This window comes from Phallusia mammillata, chromosome 3, assembly GCF_965637545.1.
Source record: "Phallusia mammillata chromosome 3, kaPhaMamm4.hap1.1, whole genome shotgun sequence".
Taxonomy (NCBI): Eukaryota; Metazoa; Chordata; class Ascidiacea; order Phlebobranchia; family Ascidiidae; genus Phallusia; species Phallusia mammillata.
Window position 1 is genome coordinate 6,170,234 of NC_137254.1, and position 20,178 is coordinate 6,190,411.

A 20,178-nucleotide genomic window follows, 5' to 3' on the forward strand; every position below is an offset into this window, starting at 1 on the left:
TAATTAAATTTGTAAATAAAATTCTTAAAAAATTCGCATAAGAAAAACAAAGGAATAAACGTCTACATTAAAACAATGAAACAGTGGCTCGAAACGTATATTTCCCAAATATTTTTTCAGGTTTTCTTCTTGAGTATGATTCAACGCATCTACACTGAAAATGAATGGAAACAGTTTAATTGCTTGCACTGTGTGAAATAAATATTGTTTTGGAAAAGATTTTGTTACGCGAACAATGGTCAAAGGCAATGTTTATAGTTTAACACGTATGTTACATTGTTTAGCACATTTTTATCAAACACCAATCTATAGATTGTTTACGTTTGAGTAACGGATCTGGTGTTTTGTGTATTTATTTAAAATATTTAAATTATTTTGAACTACAGTTCACAGATTTTAAATTGTCGTTGAAACAACACCAATGTATTTTGTTATATGCAACAGTAATTACATAATGAGTCATATGTCCAACTCCTATATCTTTTTCTGCAAACAACATCAACTAGGTATAAAATAAAGTGTAAAATAAACTAAGTTAGCTCAGTTCCATACGATCGCTTCAATTTTCTAGAACAAGAAAAACAGTTATGAGGGATTGATGTTAATGTGCTTGTTTAACGCGAGTTAAGGAAACTGTACAATCGAAGCCAACTATATCTGCTGTTTACAATTCCAATACGGAGATTGTTTGCGGTATGAAATGTTGGTAGGAAATAAATTTCTTCAACATAACCTACACATACACTTGGATTTAAAACATGATAGTAGCCGGATTACTAAACAGGTTTTTGCTAGCACAATGTTGTATTGTACAAGACACAAAATGTACCGGGCACAAAAATGAAGCAAACATGTAGGTAGGAAATGTTTACGACCTTGACAAACATTGCACAACCTTGCCGACGGTTTTATTTTACATCATCTGTGATAACGACTTTTATAAGGCGCCAAGGTTAGTCGCGTTAAAAAAAATACAACGTAATGTATATTACTTTCACTTTAGCACATCTAACACGATGGGCTAGTCATCAACAGTCCACAAATGTTTTGTCAAATGTACATGGCAGGAACAAACCTCGAGCGGCACTCGAGGAAAACCTCGAGCGAACAAACTTCGAGCGGCACTTGTGCTCTATTTAATTCCGAAACATTGAAACTAGTGGTGATTTGAGGTAACTACTTAAAGTGGACAAAGAGAAACTTTAAGACAAACAGAAAAGTATAATGATATGACCCAACCAATTTCTTGACAATTACGTAGCTGGGAAGTTCTTTATTTAAAATTATTTATTTAGGCCAACTTGTCAGTTAATTTTAGCAAAAAATATGCGGTTTGAAAAACGCAAAACTATTACGGACTTGAAAAAGCAGACTACAGATGTACATTATCAGTGACACGTTGAAACATGAAAAGGCAAATGTGGAATTTTATTACGATTACGACACAATGGTGTAATTCTTGGTAACGGGACTGTAAACGCATAAAGTTTACGACAATTTAAACAAGATACATCTGATGTAGATTACTTTCTGTTTAAGTTTATATATGATACCATCCCATGCAGTTCGCAAGAACATTGAAAAGAGAACAAAATGGATAGCAAAAGGCCTATGTAAAAAAGTATTTGTCATCTAAAGTCAGTTTCAAATAAAACATCAATCGGTCAAAATGTATCTGCAATATCAATAAATCATGTAGCCAATGTTCAATGTAGGTTTCTAGGTTGTTTTTCTTGGAAATCAATCATGGCTCATACTTATGTGAATAAAGGGGCTGGTGACTACGAAACTATTGAAGTTAAAGAAGCTCGTCATCAGCCTGCAACAAACAGGAAGAAACGAGGTAACAATGTTACAGGGGAATCATTCTGTACATACGAACCTTGCTTTAATGACAATTGAAATTGTGTTATGACATTGCATTTAAGTAACTTACAAATATAGTTTGTTAAGCCAATACTCGTGGTTGATACGTATTGCGAGTGCAATACAATTTTTTGCGATCGTAGCTTTAAAAAGCGTTTGTTAAAACGGAAAAATATTCAAGGATACTTTACAATAGTTCACTTTATTGGCAATTACACACCTAAATTACCCTTTTGTTGGGTCTTTAGAAAATGAAGAAACATTCTCAAGTTTGTACGTAGAATCTTCCACTGACATGTATGAAGAATCTATTGGAACAAAAAGGCACACAGCTAACCCTGTACATGGTCTACGTAAGTTATCAAACACATTTTTTGCAGTTTCAGCAACTCCATGAAATTTTAAAAGCTGTGTGAAATGTACCATAATTATCATAAATTTTCCACAGAAACTGTCGAAATGCAGTCGGGTCAAAGATGTGAAGAATATTATTCAAAAAAAACAAAGACTATCACTTTTGATTGTAGTCTTGGTGTGCGTAGTTGTAATCCTGGCTGCTTTGGCGCTAGTTTTCGGAATACTCAATTTCACAAAAGACCAGGTGCGCAATGTTTGTCAAAACCAGTGGCGGCTCGTGCCTAAAAATTGTGGGGGTGCTGCTCCAAGTTTTAGCCTTTGTTGAACAAATATAAGTTAGCAATATATAGAAAAGTTACATTTCTAGTTTTCTAGCCATTGTTTTGTGTAGAAAAACAAGTAATACAAATCTTAATTAGCAACTCCATTGTGACGTAATTTTTGTTACGCAGTAATGTACACGAGTGCAAACAGCAGACGATATCATTTGTGTATTTTGTTTACTTGCACAGCGACGGGCCAAACTCAATAACATGCAGTAATAATGTGGAACAAAAACACACGTGACACGGACTCAAAACGAAGCGGTTGTAAATACGGTAAAACACGACAAGAATATAGAAAAAAAAGTATTTCAGTTAGACAACATTTAAAAAATGGTCCTGTTTCATTTAAGTAACTTATGGTCACAGTCAGCGTTTAACATATTCTATGACACTTCACAGGTTGTTGTCACACACAAAAAAAACTAGCCATACAGCTGTTTATTGGTATCATAACTGACAAATTTAACAACCACTTTACATTTGTGTCAGAACTTGTTTATTTTAACATCTTTTCTATGAATTTTTGTGTACAGACTATTATTTGTCTTTCAGATTCTTAACTGCTATACTTGCTGCTTTATTTGCTGGCAAATAGCTTGTAATTTTTTTTAAAGGGAAAACTCCTTCAAGCTTTAAAATTTACAACACTCCCACTTAAATTTAAACCATATTATTAAACCTTGTGCTTCCTTTTTACAACCAAAATGAATCATAAAGTTATAGTTTGGGCAAAATAATTGATAGCTTCTTCCTTGATTCCAAATGACAACTGAGAAACTGTTTTTCTATTTAGTGCTATCACTGCAAGTCTTTTGAAAATAATGGTGTTCCTAAAAAAGGTTTGCATCCTTTTCAGAGGTAAAAAGAACTGTTTTGCCTTTGCAGGACTCATGAAAACAGCAAACAGGATTTTTCATCCTAGTAATTTCACTTGTTAAAACATCATCTAGATTATTTTTAAAGTAATCATGAACATCAGATCTACAGAAACATTTTCATTTCAGTAACTAGCTTTTCTTTGTCAACAATAGGATGTGCTTGGTGGTCACTCCTATCTTGTCTGTAGAATGTTCATTCTTAAGAAACACTTCCTTTTTTTTCTTTTTTTTTTTTAGCAATTTAGCAGCTACTGTTTAGACAAACAGCACATGTCCATTAGTTAATACACATGATTGCACTTGGTTGCAAATACTGTCCACATGGTGTATTAAGAAAACAAAACTTCAAATTGTCTTCACTCAGGTATTTCAAAAATCCTGTTGCTTCCGCAATTGTTTGTTCTGCATTTGATATTGCCTGAATTTCAGTGAGGCATTTAACTTCACAGTCACAAATTTATTTTTTCTTTGATAGCATTAAGAACTAAAACTGAGTATTTCTTGTTGTTGCTTATTCCTGCATGGCATTGGAGTAACAGATGTTTTATACCATATTTTCTTAAAAGTTTTTAATTCAGTTATTTATAATAAATGTTAATCGTGACTTTTCAAGGTGTTAGATGACCTTTTTTTCTTTTTCAAGGTGTTAGATACACTTATTTAATTCAATGATAACTGCAACAACTGAAACCCACTTACAGTCATCTTAAAAGTTACCACTAACCTTCAAACAAATAAATTATAACATTGCAAAATAATTATCTAACTGTTCTCACTGCCGAACTTAAGAACACGGGTTTGGCTTCAGAGTTCACTGACGCGAAGCAGACAACACAACTAGCGCTACGTCACAGGAGGGGCTGCGGCAGCCACAGCCCCCTGTCGCCTATTTCGCCCGGCATGTAGCTTTTCCAAGTGCGCATGCGCACAACTGCAAAACGTCATGAAACGTCACGAAACTGGAGCTGCAGCTCCACCATAGAAAACATATTAATTCAATAAAAAAATTTTAAAAAGGAAAAAAATGCCGATCAAGGTGGATTTTTTTCTAATTAATCAAAATTAATAATTTTCTAATAATTAGTGATTATATATTGCTAAAAAATAATAAAAAAAGAATATAATGGAATATCTAGGGGGTGCTGCAGCTCCGCAGCCCCCTCGCACGAGCCGCCCCTGGTCAAAACCAAGCAAACTTTTGGGTTTTTTAAAAACTAACCGCACGTTCCTTGTTGCAGAACGGAAATACAGGCATTCATCAAAGTAAGTCATTTGACTCTTAAGCTTTCTGTTCTATAAAACTTATTTGATGGTTTTCTGAAAATCATTTACTGTGGTTTTGAAAATGGCTTTGTTAGGTAAACGTATTGCTCTTTTAAATGTTGTGTAAGTCGGTAGTAATTGAAACGTTCAATTTACAAACCAGGAAAAAACAACTATGAAAATAATGAAACAGGACCAAGTTTGGTTTTAGCCAACTTTAGGTTGCAATTCAACCGCATGTATGTGGCCTAAACGCCAGTGCCAAAATCACTATAAAAACAAGTCTAACATTTCGAATAGAGCTACAGCTAATTTGGTACTACCATGAGAAAGAGTAAAGTACTTCTTAACACATTTTAACACCCTCTCCCTGTATATTTACATTGACATTTTAATTATTTAGCAATACAAACCACTTTGAACACAACTGAAGCAGTGATAACAAAAGAACCGATCGGTACGTTCCCAAACCCTGCCCATTCATGTGTTGAACTGAGAGATGCTGGGTATAAAGATGGAGTCTACGTCATACAAACGTCACTCACGCCGTTTGAGGTATTTTGTTTTCGAAAAAAACAAGTGGAAAATAAACTAAGTTGACTCATTTGCATTCGTCCTTTATGCGATCACGTCACTTTTCTAAAATAAGCAATAGTCAAATAGAGGGAGATGCATTCATTTGTTTCATGTATCCATTTGTATAATAAGCATATATGATGGTAACGAAACAGCCACTGCAATTAAAACCAATAATCGCATGACATTATCTCCCTGTATAATTAAGGGCAAATACATTTTACTGCCAATTATATCGAAAGTCTCAATTGTTTCTGGCACAAATAAACTGTGTCGATCAGAAATCGTGATCCTTGCACCAAACGCTAGTCATTTTCTCGCAAACAAATCCACGGATATTTTTGATTTAGGCTTACTGTGACATGAAAGCTGCTGGTGGTGGATGGATTCTTGCGGCAACTATCAACCAAAAGAGTTTCAAAACGACAGAAACTTATGATGATATGTGGTTTCTAACGACGTCAAACAATGAAGAAAACGTCTTATGTATATAAGAGTGTTTGTTTTAATCGTAATGAATATTAATATTTCTAAAATATCCTCTATTCCAGATTACCAAAATTGGATGAATAAAAATTCGTTCGGTACACTCAAAACTTGCACAAGATCAGATTTTAAAAGTCAAGCTTATTTTGACTATCAGGTAAATATAGTTACACTCTTTGTACTTTAATTCCAAATGGAAACTCACCAGGCTGAAGACATTATGTTACGTCATGTTTCAAATCAAACAACACTGGAGATCAGCAGAGAGCAAAGTTTTCTGCAATATCAAACAGAAAACGGAATTATGCAAATATATGGAGGAAATTTGCATACAATTTTCAATTTCCATCTTCCATTGAAATCAGTTCATGGTAAATTATTTATAGTTGAATCGTGAAATCGAATTTAAAAACGACATGTATTATTTAACGAAAAAAATGCATTGGCCAATAAGATTATCAAAACATAGGTTATCCTTTTGTAAGTTACCAATATTCATCCAGGAAACAATTTTGTTTAATTTGAGTGGCTCTGTACGTATTGACTGGGCTTATAATTTTGTGTTCAGTTACTAACCCGGCCAACTCTTTTGTTCTTTATTTGCGCCTAAAAAAGTCATTTACCCAAATTTTGTTGTTGCCAATATATTATGTGTGGGTTTTCTGTGATGTAACAAAACTATCAATAGGATGGACTAAACTGACGATTTTCGCTTGGCTCATAAAACAATAGAACCAACAGACGTTAAAATCCTCCGTCAAGATAAAACATGGTAAAATTTATAGAACAATAAAACAATGAGGCAAAGGATTGCCAATACTAACTGCAAAAAACTCAAACCAACACATGCGCAACAACGGGCGCGAAAACAAAATATATTTTCCTTCACCTTAAACTTACTGATTATTATTTTACCAAGGATTTTATTGTATGGTGAGTTTACATTGTCTTGCCAACATGTTTGTTTCAAGCTGTCTGCGACTAGTACACAACCATGCTGCTCAGTAACATTGCATTTGGAAAACCGACTCATTGTGTTAGGATACAACACATCTCTCAGGGTTTTGGAGTCTAATAAATGAATATAATGGATTTAATTATGTTTTTGGTCATAATATCTCACATTGTCTGTTTTGTCTTAGCTTTTTATCCTGATGTAATTTCAATGTTGGATCGATTGGAGGCAAAATCAAGGGAAATCACTAATTTAATCACTGATTTCTATTTTTACCACTACAGTACTGAGTCTTCCATGATACATGATAGCAATTTGTTTGGAAATGGTTATGGGATGAGGGTAAGTTTTCTTTAAAGTACTAAAATATTAAACTAATAAAAAAAAATTGACACGTTTGTTTAGATTCGCTATCACAAAAGGCAGAATCTTTATCCAGACGAATATGAAACCAATTGCTATGATACATCGTTAAGAAATTTAACTAAGTAAGTTAAATGTCTTGCTATAGTTTTGTATTTTACCTCCGTATTTCTGGGTTATAAAAGATGCGACCTCCGAAATATAGTACGATCAAGTCGACAAGTGTATCCCTTCTTCTCCTTGTTGGCTGTTGGAAACTATGATCAATGCTATAATTACATGCATTTTACAGTTTGTAGTTACTTTGTTAATGCATTGTCAAACTAAAAATCCATGCTAATTCCTTTATTCTTGAAGCTGTTCAGTCAGAGACCACACACCGACTTAAAAGTTGTATACAGTAAAAATCACACTTTAGAAAAATTTTTTCTGCATTATGATGCGGGGTGTAGATATGGGCCAACGATGAATGCCAGCTTGTGTGATGTTTGGTTTTATGTCATCAATACTGAGGTTGGTAGCTTTTGTCAATAAAGTTTTACACACTAGCCTTGATATATAAACGGTTACAAATGTGTCTTGCTGCCAAGCAACGTTTAAAGCGTCCCTCAGGCATAAACAAACAAAATATTGTTTGCTTTATATCCTACAGACTTGGAAATCATCTGGAAAGCCTACCATCGTTTTAAACAACGAAACACTGAGTATTTATTATTTTTTTGAATGGACAATTCGCCAACCAGTATCCAACACACTTTTTGGTTACACAATGCTTTCAAAGTAAACTAGTGTTTTTAAAGCTTATATTAACACAAAATATTACGGTTTAAAAGGAAACTTTACTTTACAGGAAGAATGGTGTACTGATAGCTCAAACAGAGATTAATGCTGTTATGTACAAAATATTGGCAATTATTTCAGAAAGCAACGAATTTTGTAAGTTATTTTGCTTTAGTTTGTAAACCGGGTTGCAACGTCATCAATAAAAGTTGACAACACGCTTTAGGTCGGGATTGTGTTTTTGATGACGTACTTTCAGTACCAGTTCAGTTTTCCATCGGAAACGATTTAGTTGTTAACTCGATGCTGCCACCAAGTGTAAAACCTCTACCGACCGGTTTTGTTCAATTTCGTGCTTATGGAAGAACTGGAAGCGTCTACGCAATGTGTCCTGCTGTCAAGTAAATAATACTGCTATACATAAAACATAATCTACTGTTTTCAAACAAGTGGTAATCTGATTAGAGTGAACGATTGGCGAAGCGAATTTGTTTGTATTGGAGGAATGAAGAATCCAGACTCTTCCTACTTGGATGACTGCAATGATTTTACAAGTAAATCATCAGTTTGTTTCATTTAACGTTTATTTGTTCAGAAAATTAGTTGCTGATCAATGTAGATTGGAACGGATTGCCAGGAACCATGTTAAACGAAACTACTTCAGTTGATTATGCCCATTCACAGAGAGATTTGGATTCAACTATTATGATATTTTATCGATGAATAGGATTTGAATCGACACACTGTCTAAAGTTTTATCACTGTATTAATTTAATCTCCACATACAAAATCGGGGAATATAATTACTTCTTGTGTCATTATTTACATTTTCCATGATTTCTGATAGTTAATTTTGTTTTATATCGAATATAATGTCTGCATTATTACTGTTGGGTTTGTGCTTTGTGGCATACACAACGACAGAATTTATCAAGCGCTTTCTAGTCATGTATCGTTACATTTGATTCGCTTTAATACGAAATCTTTACAAGCATAATACTGTTGTGTTGTAACGTTACGTCTCTAATATTGATAACAAATGCAACAACAGTATTCGACGCTGAAGCAGTTCTGTCAGGACCCCGTCGACATGTTAGGTTGTATGGCATGCAAAATATTTCTCGTGATTAAGAGATATATTTCACTATACAACTTAGCTATAAACACAAAAACTAAAATGTTACTAAAATCCACATTAACTTACAATTCCATTTCCCTGCAACCAGTGGCAAAAGAAGGGAAATCAGTAACATTAGGCAAAGTGCTTTCTTCATGTTTCCTTGTTACTTGTTTTAATACGATAAGTTTGTTGCACGATTTGCCACTGAAACAAAACAACTGTGTTTTTAATTTGTACTAGTCTCTCATATTTTCTGTTGTAACATGTTTTTGATTTATTGAACGTATAGAATATGCTTACACCTTAAAAAGAAACTGTGTGGCAAACAGTTAGTTTGAAACCTTTTGCTGCCGGTATTTGTTTTTACTTTCATGTTTTGCTTTCAAGCAAACGCAGCTTATAGGGCTTCAATTGTTTTCTTACAAAAATATTTTTGCCTGGCTTGCAGCAATTTTGCAGACATTACGCCGTTTGAGGGTTAATCTGTTTCACGCTATTGGTTTAAACAAGGGTCCATCGCCAAACCAAAGTCGCCAGGATCGCAAGATAACCAAGTTTTCACAAGGTTGTGCGTTCTAATTCTGTCTCGATCGCTTGTATTTAATGCGGTTTCTGAATGGTCATCTGTTACCTGGTTCAAGTAACATTTAGTCGCTTTATGTCACACCTAAACGTTGCAAAATCGTTTTCTCAACAGGAACGGCCCGGAACAATTTCTCCTGCTCCATGTACAATGTAATTATTGGAAGTTTATGCTCGTAACCAACGCTAAGGTATTTTTGCTAGGACCCCGTCCACATATTAGGTTTTATGGCAGGAAAAATTTGCCACGTAATTATTCGCTATATGGGCTTTCACAGACACTTGAATCTGTAAATAAAATGTGACCAATCAAATTGTTCAAACTATAGTTTATCTTCTGTGAAACTTGCGAAAAGCAACTTTCTTACACAGCTTCAGCAAATGTCAGTCTGTTTTATCGCATCACAGTTATTTTATTGCTGCATTATTTACAACAGTTTTTTGGGCGTTTGTCTGGGTTAAAAAACATACAGGAAACGTCGATGAATTGCTAAGAAAGGTTTCGCCAATCAGTTTGTTTTAATCAGTGCGTTTCCTTAGTTTTTCATTGCATGTTTTGCAACAATCGCAGCTGTTACTGATTTCATAATATTGTTACAAATAGTGCGGCTTCACTTGCAGCGACTTTCCGAACTTTTTGCCGTTTTTCGATTTGTCTGTTTCACAAAAAAAAAAATGTAACGACAAGCTTATTTAACACTTTTTTGGTGGACTAACGCATTTAGGCGTGGCCCGTCCACCGAGGATAAAAACAAAACATACACGTTTTGTGACTTTCGTAATTAATGTGGTTTCGTAATTAAAGTGGTGATTTGTTACATGGTTCAGATAACATTAAGTCGCTGCATGTCAGGCCTAAATGAGGCAGAAAATATTTTTTCTTTCTAAAGATTTTTTTTTAAATGGAATTTTTCCCTGTTGTTTACAAACCAAAATAATTGCAACATGTTTTTCAATTAGCATAATGACCAAATCAGAACGAAACAAAAAAAATGCGTTTCTTGCTTACTACGCGTTTAATGTACATCATTGATACAGCAGCAGAGTATTGTTATTTGCGCTCAATTAGCACATTTCCGCTTTAAATCAAATCCATTGTTTCAGGGAATCGGCATCTAATTACTTGAATAGTATATGTTTCAACGCATATCAGTAAACCTGTATAAAGCATACAAAGCGTTTTTACAGCACGAACGCATTTCAAAACTGAAAACGATAACATACCGCCGAGTTAAACTTTTTGATGCATTTCGCTGAATAAAACTAGCGTTAACCCAACAAAATAGGTATTTATCATAAGCAGGCCAGCGTTTGTAATACATATGGTACAGTTTGTGTACAAACTAATCTGGAAATACTTAGGATAAAGTAACTAAATTAACCAGTCGACTTTCGAATTAATGCTTACAGCGGTTCCCAACCTTTTTTGTCCTGGGCGCCCTTTTAGCTAATATTCAAATCTAATTCCACCCTACTAGTTTAGTTGCTAAAATATCGTTTAAACGAACAATTCGAATTAATCTCTATTAAACGTTTGTGTATATTAAAAATAAAAATGGTTAGCCTACAAAAGCCATTTGACAAACCATTCAATTTTACAACATGTAACATTTTGCAGGACGGTTGAGCTTTCCGCTGAGAATACAGGAAACTTTTATGTTGCTTTAAATCTATTCACCAACGAACATTTCAACGAGAGCTTGCCAGGGGAAGTCACTGTGCCTAACTACATTTTTGCTGAAGTTAAACTTGATGAGATTTCTGCAAGCAACGATGACTTTATTGTCCAGGTGAACTGAAAACAAATAAATGCTTTTGGCGCAGACTATCTTTGCAAAAAAAGTACTAAAAACGTACTAAAGTATTAGAACATGGTAAAGCTCCTAAATTTATTTTGTAAAACCCGTTTTCTAACTGTATTTTCGACTGGTTAATTTAGTTACTTTGAAGTTAAAATGTTTCTATTTGGATTGTTATCAAAGTTTTTGTGCACAGCTTCAAGAATGTTGGGCGACACGCGTTGAAAACTCCAGTGGTTTGCCGAGTTACCAGATTGTACAAAGCGGGTAAACATTGCTACTATGGGTCTATTGTTCTGATTGTTAAGTTACATTCTGTACTGCGCTGTGGGTAACGCTTTCGAAATTGTCAGGTGCGCTGCGCCACCCATTGGAAGCGATGATGCCGACGCGAAGATATTGATGCGAAATTACGAAACCACCTTTGCAACTTTCAAGCTGATGAGCTTTGTGTGGACAAACTTCACCGACGCAGAACAATTTGTCTACATCCACTGCGACGTGACCATCTGTCAAAACTCAACTGGACAATGCCCTGGACAGGTCAGTTAAGTTGAGCATATTTCTGTACGAAAAAGTCTGGAGTTTACCGAAATAAAAAAAACAGTTCTGAATTATTCACACAAAGTCGATAGTTAAGCAGAAAGTCAATATGTTGTAGTTTACATAAGGTCAAATAAATACTGAGCCTCTTGAAAGCCATGTGAGTTATTTACAGACATGTGGAGGTGTGGGACGACGATCCGTTGACAACAATAAACGCAACCAACGACTTTCTGCAGGACCAGTGCACATCTTACAAACTACCAAGTATTTGCTTGTGCAAGGTAACAAGGCAATAAATTAAATGCTTTTTCGCTCATCTGGTGATTCTATGTAGGGAATACTATTTCGAAACCTTTGTGCAGCGGAATATAGCTCCACATAAAGTGCCGTAAAAATCTCTCAGTGAATTTTCTGCTGTTGTAACTTCATCTCCATAATCACTGCGGTTACTTGAAAGTATACCGTTATTTTATGACTCTAAAACCAATTCCCTACTTTCAGTTCCCGTTGTGGTATTTAGATGCAAACGCGTTATTGTCTAAAACTCCATGAATGACTCTCTATTGCATGAAGATGCATTCTTGGCTTTAAAGCCTTTCAAGTTTACTCTTGTCCATGTTCAGCACTTTTTTGCTTACCCCTTATTTGATGTGATCTCTCAACATATTTGATTTCATACAACACCTCTTGCTGGTCTGGCGTACTGTGATCTATGATTAGCCTTAATTTTGGCTACAAAGATCGTTTAAAGACTGGTGCATATCGTGGATACGCTCTCTCATATATCTTTACATCTGCGTTAAACATTTATTTTCTCGCAGACACTGCAGAGATGAAGTAAATGAAGCAACTTACAACATCTTCCAACTTGTGATGTTTGTTCTTCTGGCTGCTGTAATTATCGGTGCCGGGTTCTTTGTATGGGTAAAATTGGCCCAAGATCCAAAGGCGAAACAAATTCGTCTGTAGATGAATTGTCATGTACTTTAAAAATCGTATTGTGTACCTTTGTTAAAAACGCTTAACACGTATGAATGTTGGTTTTAACAGGTTCTTGAAGAAAATAACTCTGTTTACAATTTGAACGTTTGAAAAAAATTGGTAAATTGCTTTGAATGTTTTGGACATTGAATGCTTTAATTAATTGCTTTGTGTTCAGAAAATTACTTTGTCGAAGTATTTCATACGATATCGTGTCTGTAATTTTAATGCAATATAGTCTAGTTTAATTTACATTGTGTCTATTGATTTTGTTTGGAGCATTTGAGCAATTAGAAAAGATTTGTTTGAATTTTTTTATTCAATTATCTTTCTATTTTAACAACAATCATGGTGTGAAATTCAAATTCTCTTTCTCGGAGTGGTAAGCGATCCGGAAATTTTGAAAGCAAAATTCTTGGTCCTGAATTAGGCCAGAATAGATTACCAACGTATCATTAAGACAGAAATGTGGTGAAATCAAAAATCAGCCCAAGTCTAGCCCTGCTTTATTTTCACATAGGTCTAAACTTGAAGCGTTTGTAGTATTTTAGGCAATGTTTCGCTGACTGGAGTTAAAATCCTGAAGAAGCATAAGGGCAGGAACTTCCGAATGGCCTGGCGCGCATGACCCATATACAGACATAAAAAACCTTGATCGGGATTCGTCCCCGGGAGTGTCCTGGGATTGAACCCTGTAAAAAAATGTGCCACTGTAGATATTGAATTACCTAACACTATATTAGTGAATTACCATCAATATATCAAGCACAAAATCTCTGCAAAATCTTCGATACTAAAGCATAATACATGCTACAAATTAATAATTTTGAATCTTACTTGTAACTCGACTCAAAACATTGGACTAATGCGTATAACAGCGAAACGGTATTCCGATTTAGTTAAGTCTCGCAATAATTCCGTGATATAAAATAACCATAGCATTTAATTGGAAGTCGTACAATTTCTAACAATCCGATTCTCCATTAAGATTGCCACTGACATAAAACTTTCTGCCTGGAAAATTGAAATACACGTGTGTGATAAAAACTGTTGTTGCCCAATTAATGGTTGATGTATGTTGCATGCGTGATAAACAATGTATGCGTCGTCGTTTATATGGGATGGCAAAATAAAACCGAAAAAATTTGAGCTTGATTCTTTGTAAGTGAAAAAAAAAACGGTTAAATTGTGTCTGCCGCCAAATAAAACCCAAAAGGAACATACTGCAGTAAACTCAAACATATGTTCTTTGCATCGTTTTATTTCTTTCAGGTTTGAGCACATACATATGGTTAAACTTTAACTGTATTGCTTCAGTACAATAGTTCTCATACTAATCGCGCAACACCGAAACCTTGTTTGATGAGACCAAGATATAGGCCTATTTTTTTCAAACAGGCTAGCATATTTGCGAAACCAGCAAGGTTAGCGATTCCAAAAGTATGTCCAAGACACGAGTTTCGCCCCCAACCAGGGCTAATCATATGTAAACGCCAGTTCTACAGCGGACCCAGCTGTTCTTATTCGGATTTTATGTTTTTTTGCGTAAAAATACTTGAAGTTTTTCATACAGTGCAATAGTTTACCGCAATTCAAAAAACTTTTGGCCAAAGGGAATAACACAATGAGCTTTACAAACACAGTTAGATCCTTAAAGAATTACGCCACGATACCGTATTGGTCCAGTTTTTTTTGCATTGCGGGGTTTGCCATGGTTTGCGTCTGTAAGCCCTAAGTACAGCACAATGTGTTCTGATGTATATATGAAAACCTGAAGCATACGAAGTGTTTTAGCTGAGAGGCACCACTGGTATTGTTGATATTGCTTAAGCGATTTTTAGTAAATGTACATTGTCTACATGTTGTTTCAACACAGTGCATGGAAAAGAACGCTAGAGACTCATGTTGAGTACATAATACGCGTTTAACACAATTAGACCGGAAAAGCGACGCAACTGTATTCATCCGGTTTGAATCACCTGCGTTGTGTTACGGGGCTTGTCTTGTTTTGGGCTGTAATTAGGCCACTGTATCTTATAACGTAGATAAGGAAACCCGCTTGACACATACGAATGGTTTTAGCATAGTGGTAGCATTATGGTACCAGCTCTGCCGAAAGAAAATATATTTAGTTGTATGATAATAGATAATGCCGTTTTACTGTAAAATTAGTATTTATGTGTTCTAAAACATTCGCATTTGCGCACACTAATTGAAAGTTTTTGGGGTAATATTGTTATATTTTTGTAATATTCTGTTCATATTCGCAGTTGGTAGTTGGTACTGTTAATCAGTTAAAAAGAAACGATAAAAATGTCACTTCGACTCCTAAAGTTTGTTCTTTTCGTCTGCTCGATGAGTTGGCTCATCTGCACCTTGTGTACACTTTGGAAATCACAAAGGAATGGTTGACTATACCACTAAAAAGCAAAAAGGGTGTAACAAAGTTACGGCAAACACTCACATGCCGCAACTATGGCATATATGCTGCCACCTGCACAATATGCCATAAGCAGTATGTCGGTCAAACGAAAAATAAGTTTTCAGTACGTTGGACGGGACACAAATCTATGTGGAACTCATTCAAACCGGGTGATTATAATGAAAAGGCAGCCCCTTGTCAGCGCTATGCCACAGAGCATAGCGCCAATTCCCGTGACCCTATCAGCACGTGTTTTCGGGTGCAGTTTTTGGAGCAGTCACCCATCCATCTACTGGACATCTATGAAAGTAAGTGGGCAAGCAAGATCGGAGCTAAAAAAACATACGAAAAATGTTTTTACCCTACCTTAAATAACATTTAATTCTTTTATTCCTACACGCATTTTGTCCGTTCATTTTTACCAGTGTTTCCGCCAATGTTTTTTTTACAACGCGTCTGTCGTCCTCATATACCTTCTTTTGCCCCGCGCCACAGATTGAGCGTTTTTCCCTTTCTTTACGTCTTTACTACTGTGTGTGTGCGTGTTTGACCACGCCATCAGCAGGTCCCAGTTCTACCTTACTCTCAGCAGGTTTTAATACGTTTGTTTGTGCTTTACGTTTTAACTTGCATACGATTTTTAGCGCTGTTTTGTTTTTAGTTACTGACGATGCCTATTACTTAGGTGAAATATATATGTCTAATAAAAAGGTGGACGACTTCAGACTTGTCAAAGTTTTCAGTCGCTTCCAAAAGCAGGATTTAATATGATGTATTGCATTTGAATAAATTAGGTTGGAAATGTGTGAACAGTCGAATATACATTTACATGAAGCAAGGACATACTGTCATTTAGACCAGTGGTCTTCAACCTCTTTTGGTTTGGTGAACCCTTAAAGTTGTTGTGACGAACTCATGCACCCTGTTTATTTAAAAGTGACTCTATTCACATAATCAAGTTTAATGCCCGCCAAGCGTCGCCCTAGACACGAGCCGATCACGCACTTGCTTCATATGCTGTTTGGTCTCGAAGTACATTAACGGGCAGCCGCGTTTTTTTATCAAAAACTTTTGGCGTAAATTAACGTCAATTCGGACTTCACGCAAAAATTTTTTTGACGTAGGTATACGTCAAACGCACTGGAAGTGTTAGACATTAACGTTTAAAAAAAATACAGAGGTACATTTACACATCAGCTAGTACCTACATCTTTTTTCTCCTGGGATTGAAAAGTTTGTGATGCACCCTTGTATACCTTTTGGTACTGGTGCACCCCATGCATATTTTGATGCACCCTACACTGTTAGCAAAATTGGGTAACTAACACCCAAAATTATTGGGTACTTCTATGCCAAACAGGGTACATTCGTGGGGACACCCAATATGTTTTTTTGGGTGATTGATACCCAAACCAACTTGGGTATCACACTTACTTACCCAATTTTCGTTTTTGGGTATGATGATTTTCCACCCAAAGGCTATATTGGGTAGCTGTGGTTTGTACCTTATTTAATGTTCTGGGCACATTCGTGGGGACACCCAACTTTGTTGGGTAAAGATTACCCAAATAAAATTCTATCCAGCTTTCACCACACAAATATAGAAAAATGTGTATTTAAAAGAACAGTGCTGGAAAAAAAAGTGTATTTAAAAGAACAGTGCTGGAAGAAAAAAAACAAACAAACAAGGAATTGTTAAAGAAATCACTGCAAAGCAAACACTGCAAAGCATTAAACAGTTAAGCCTATTTTCATTGCCAATTCTTTGACAGAATCATTAACACCTGCTGTCTGGATACCTAACCAATAGGTTTGAAGAAACTGAAGTGCCAAATGAACATGAGGACAATATTCATAGTTAAACACGTAGTAGTATGCAAACAAAGCAATATATGCCTGTGTTAGGCTTTTCACTTCCATCAGTGGTTGTTTTTCACAAAAAAGGCAGATTTTCTTGACTTCTTCTACACTGCCAAATACTGCAATGAATGGCTGGTGGTGATCCGGAACAGCTTTAATGATGTCATCTATAGTTGTGTTTTCCTACAAAAGTAAAATATGTCGTAAGACTGAATTCAAAGAAGACCTATTCAATGTCTCAACAACAATTTATTGCCACCACAACTTACCGGGTACAGATCAAGCAGATACCTCTCGGTGCAGTATTCCTTTTTGGTGTTTGACCGAATAATATTGCACAGAAGCCAAGATCCAAAAATGATCTGTTGATCTATAAAAATAAATTGTCGAGTGAATACCGTTGTTGGTAATATGATGTCAAACGAAAATGAGCATGTAATTTTGACATTTTATTTAAAAGTTTTTATTTAATAAAACCAAATATCTTACCAACTGGGAATGGCTCTTCATTGTTTAATGGGATCTTTTGCAAAATTCGTTTGACCTGCACAGATGTGGTCTTTTGTTTGGCATAGTTGACAATGCTCATGAAAATGTTGGGTTGCAGATAACTCTCTTTGTCGATGCGCTGTATCTTTTTAAATTCTCTAATCAACTGGAAACAAAAAACAACAAATCAATTATAGTGCTGCAGCCGTAGAATAAGAATATATTTTTTACCATTTAAAACACACATATGAATACATACAAACAACACAATACCGAAATAGTCATTGTTACACTAAGAGTATAACAGAATAGATATGATGGAGAGTTATTTACCTCATTATACCCCGACAAAGCTGGCCATTCTTGACATGCAATTTTTGGGCTAGGATTAGAAGAAAAATAATTCCTTCTCATAGAAAACGTTTGATCCATCATATCAGAAATTTTGCGCTGATTTCTCATGCCAGCTTGCTTTTTGAACTCTTCTTGCAACATCTGGAATAAAATCAGTTTTAGCTCAAAAAATATTCATGGTAGCGGTTTAAAAACCGCTTTAAGGAATGAGCTATGCTTGGTCACACAACACGGAATATTCAAATGTTGCAATTCAAAACAACGCAAACTTACTTGTTTGTTTTGATTCATCAGATCTACATCCAGTTCTTCTTCGTGCATAATTTTTCTACGCTTCACAATAGATGTTGAAGCTGTCCCAGTTGTGTTGTTTTTAGAACGCTTAGAAACGCCAGTGTGATGTTGTAGGCGTCTCTGTTGTTTCATCTGTGTGTTAATCTTTTGCGTAATTTTCCGCAACCAAAATTTCTAAAGCAAAAGAAATATACAATAGATAAATATACACACAAGGTATATACAATGTCGAATTCTACCTTGGCATCTTCTTCATTAAGGCCCAAAGTTGCCTTTCCAAGTTTTATAAATGAGGTTAACGCTGATTTTTTTTGTTGATCTGGTAGGGAAGCTATAAACAAAACATCAATTACAACAGACTATAAACTATATTGCAACTTAAATTCTTGTACCTTTCATACTTTTTCATAACACGTATTATCTCGGTGGTGACTTCCCGCTTGCCCTTTTCTGTAAGTGTACCAGTTCGTATAAGCTCTTTTGCATGAAATCCGAAATCACACATTTCTATAGGAAACACTTTGGGGACAGTCTTTGTAAGATTTGGACGATCTTCCAAATCATGGTTTGAGGTTGAACTTTCTGCACTGGTGTATATTTCACTTGAGTCGTCCAAGCTAGTGCTTGAACTTGACAATGACATGTTGCCAAGATCAGACTTCTCAGAATTTGTAAGTTCCTGATAAACTTTCAGCAAACTTCCTTTTGGCAAATTCGGAAATATTTTAAACAATATCTCAAGCTGACTGACAGCTCCAAGCGCCTTCCCATCAATTTTGTTGTCTAAAAATTGCAGTAGCCTATATTAGCAGGACATACATATTTTTTATTCTTCTCCACAATTTAGCAGCAGAAGTAAAAACACTATATTTGTGACTGACTGATTTGGATTATGACACATTGGCTTACCATAAAAGGCTTTGCAAACATTTTCCCGTTCGCTTTCATCTTCGTCTTTCAACGCCAAGGACACTATGTCTACAACGTCTTTAACACTGAGGTTCATAATTTCACTAATATTCAAGGTTCAGATGTTTAAAAAGGTTAATTTCCTGTGCAAACAAACAGAAAATATCAATAAAGTTTAAAACCACGCGGCACAGTCAGCAATTCGCAAAGGAATGAACTTCCTGGGCAAGATTTTTGCGCGCAAATCTGGGTGTGACGTAACTTTTCGCGCCGAGTTTCCGATTTGATTTTATACTCCTAAACTTTTCGCGCCAATCGATTCTTTTTAATTTGTGAAATTAAAAAGTTACAAAAGATGAAAAAAATAAACGTTTTGAAGATAAACTAATGAAGTTGAAAATCTTTTTAAGTGAAGATCAGAAAGTAGCGAAACGTAAGGACGTTAAGCTCATCCGAATTTAACTAAACAGGTTTATTTTGGCTGAAACTGGTTCACTTCATATGGTTCATAGTCATAAATCATGATCAGTTGACATGTGTAGTACTAGTGTGGAAAGAATTTTGTTCAAGTGCACATTTTGTGCTAACTGTTTTAAAAGTAGAATGGCTTTAAAAAGGCATGTGTTTTCTTCCCATTGCTATGACAAGACTTTCAAGCTAATTTGCAACATAGATGGTTGCTCGATGCAGCTAAATGACAAAGTTTCATTGCGACAACACATTAAAAGATGGCACTGCGGGAAGTCCTGGCATATGCCGACTTGTTGGTACAGATACTCGTCCATCAACACTGCCTCCAACATAGAAGAAATTACCGTTCCAAATGACACACCAATGGAAGAAGAAACTGGTTCATGTGGTAGTGATTGTGACACTACTACTTGCAGTGATGCAGCTTGTGAAGATTCTTGTATTGATCAGGACATTATTACTTACAGAAACACAATAAAAAACTTGCACAAAAGAAAGCAG

General features: G+C 35.5%; 3 protein-coding genes across 3 annotated transcripts; 2 read left to right on the forward strand and 1 right to left on the reverse strand.

Moving 5' to 3' along the window:
- The first annotated feature begins 1,746 nt into the window (after nucleotides 1-1,746).
- Nucleotides 1,747-7,199, forward strand: LOC145219331 (uncharacterized). The gene is made up of 8 exons (XM_080086707.1): nucleotides 1,747-1,843; nucleotides 2,115-2,219; nucleotides 5,094-5,245; nucleotides 5,617-5,752; nucleotides 5,818-5,909; nucleotides 5,961-6,123; nucleotides 6,895-7,049; nucleotides 7,113-7,199. Exons 1-8 carry the CDS (start codon nucleotides 1,747-1,749, stop codon nucleotides 7,197-7,199), a joined length of 987 nt encoding a protein of 328 aa, XP_079942833.1.
- A 3,675-nt stretch (nucleotides 7,200-10,874) lies between these two features.
- On the forward strand, nucleotides 10,875-12,198 carry LOC145219332 (uromodulin-like). The gene is made up of 5 exons (XM_080086708.1): nucleotides 10,875-10,882; nucleotides 11,171-11,342; nucleotides 11,548-11,618; nucleotides 11,705-11,894; nucleotides 12,070-12,198. The coding sequence occupies exons 1-5, from the start codon at nucleotides 10,875-10,877 to the stop codon at nucleotides 12,196-12,198; spliced, it is 570 nt and encodes a 189-aa protein (XP_079942834.1).
- A 4,833-nt stretch (nucleotides 12,199-17,031) lies between these two features.
- On the reverse strand, nucleotides 17,032-18,940 carry LOC145219333 (uncharacterized). The gene is made up of 7 exons (XM_080086709.1): nucleotides 18,760-18,940; nucleotides 18,537-18,628; nucleotides 18,277-18,471; nucleotides 17,983-18,144; nucleotides 17,650-17,815; nucleotides 17,430-17,530; nucleotides 17,032-17,343 (listed from the first exon to the last, which is right to left on the reverse strand). The coding sequence occupies exons 1-7, from the start codon at nucleotides 18,938-18,940 to the stop codon at nucleotides 17,032-17,034; spliced, it is 1,209 nt and encodes a 402-aa protein (XP_079942835.1).
- Between the last annotated feature and the right edge of the window lie 1,238 nt (nucleotides 18,941-20,178).

Bases quoted from the DNA above. Each gene is read 5' to 3' on its own strand.
- LOC145219331 (XM_080086707.1), top strand. From the start codon at position 1,747: ATGGCTCATACTTATGTGAATAAAGGGGCTGGTGACTACGAAACTATT. The intron at 5,246-5,616 runs GTATTTTGTTTT...TTTTTGATTTAG, and splicing joins CGTCACTCACGCCGTTTGAG to GCTTACTGTGACATGAAAGC. The intron at 5,910-5,960 runs GTAAATATAGTT...GAAACTCACCAG, and splicing joins AAGCTTATTTTGACTATCAG to GCTGAAGACATTATGTTACG.
- LOC145219332 (XM_080086708.1), top strand. The intron at 11,343-11,547 runs GTGAACTGAAAA...TTTTGTGCACAG, and splicing joins ACGATGACTTTATTGTCCAG to CTTCAAGAATGTTGGGCGAC. The intron at 11,895-12,069 runs GTCAGTTAAGTT...AGTTATTTACAG, and splicing joins CTGGACAATGCCCTGGACAG to ACATGTGGAGGTGTGGGACG.
- LOC145219333 (XM_080086709.1), bottom strand. From the start codon at position 18,940: ATGTCATTGTCAAGTTCAAGCACTAGCTTGGACGACTCAAGTGAAATA. The intron at 18,472-18,536 runs GTAGAATTCGAC...CTTTTGCTTTAG, and splicing joins TTAATGAAGAAGATGCCAAG to AAATTTTGGTTGCGGAAAAT. The intron at 17,344-17,429 runs GTAAGTTGTGGT...TTACTTTTGTAG, and splicing joins ATCTGCTTGATCTGTACCCG to GAAAACACAACTATAGATGA.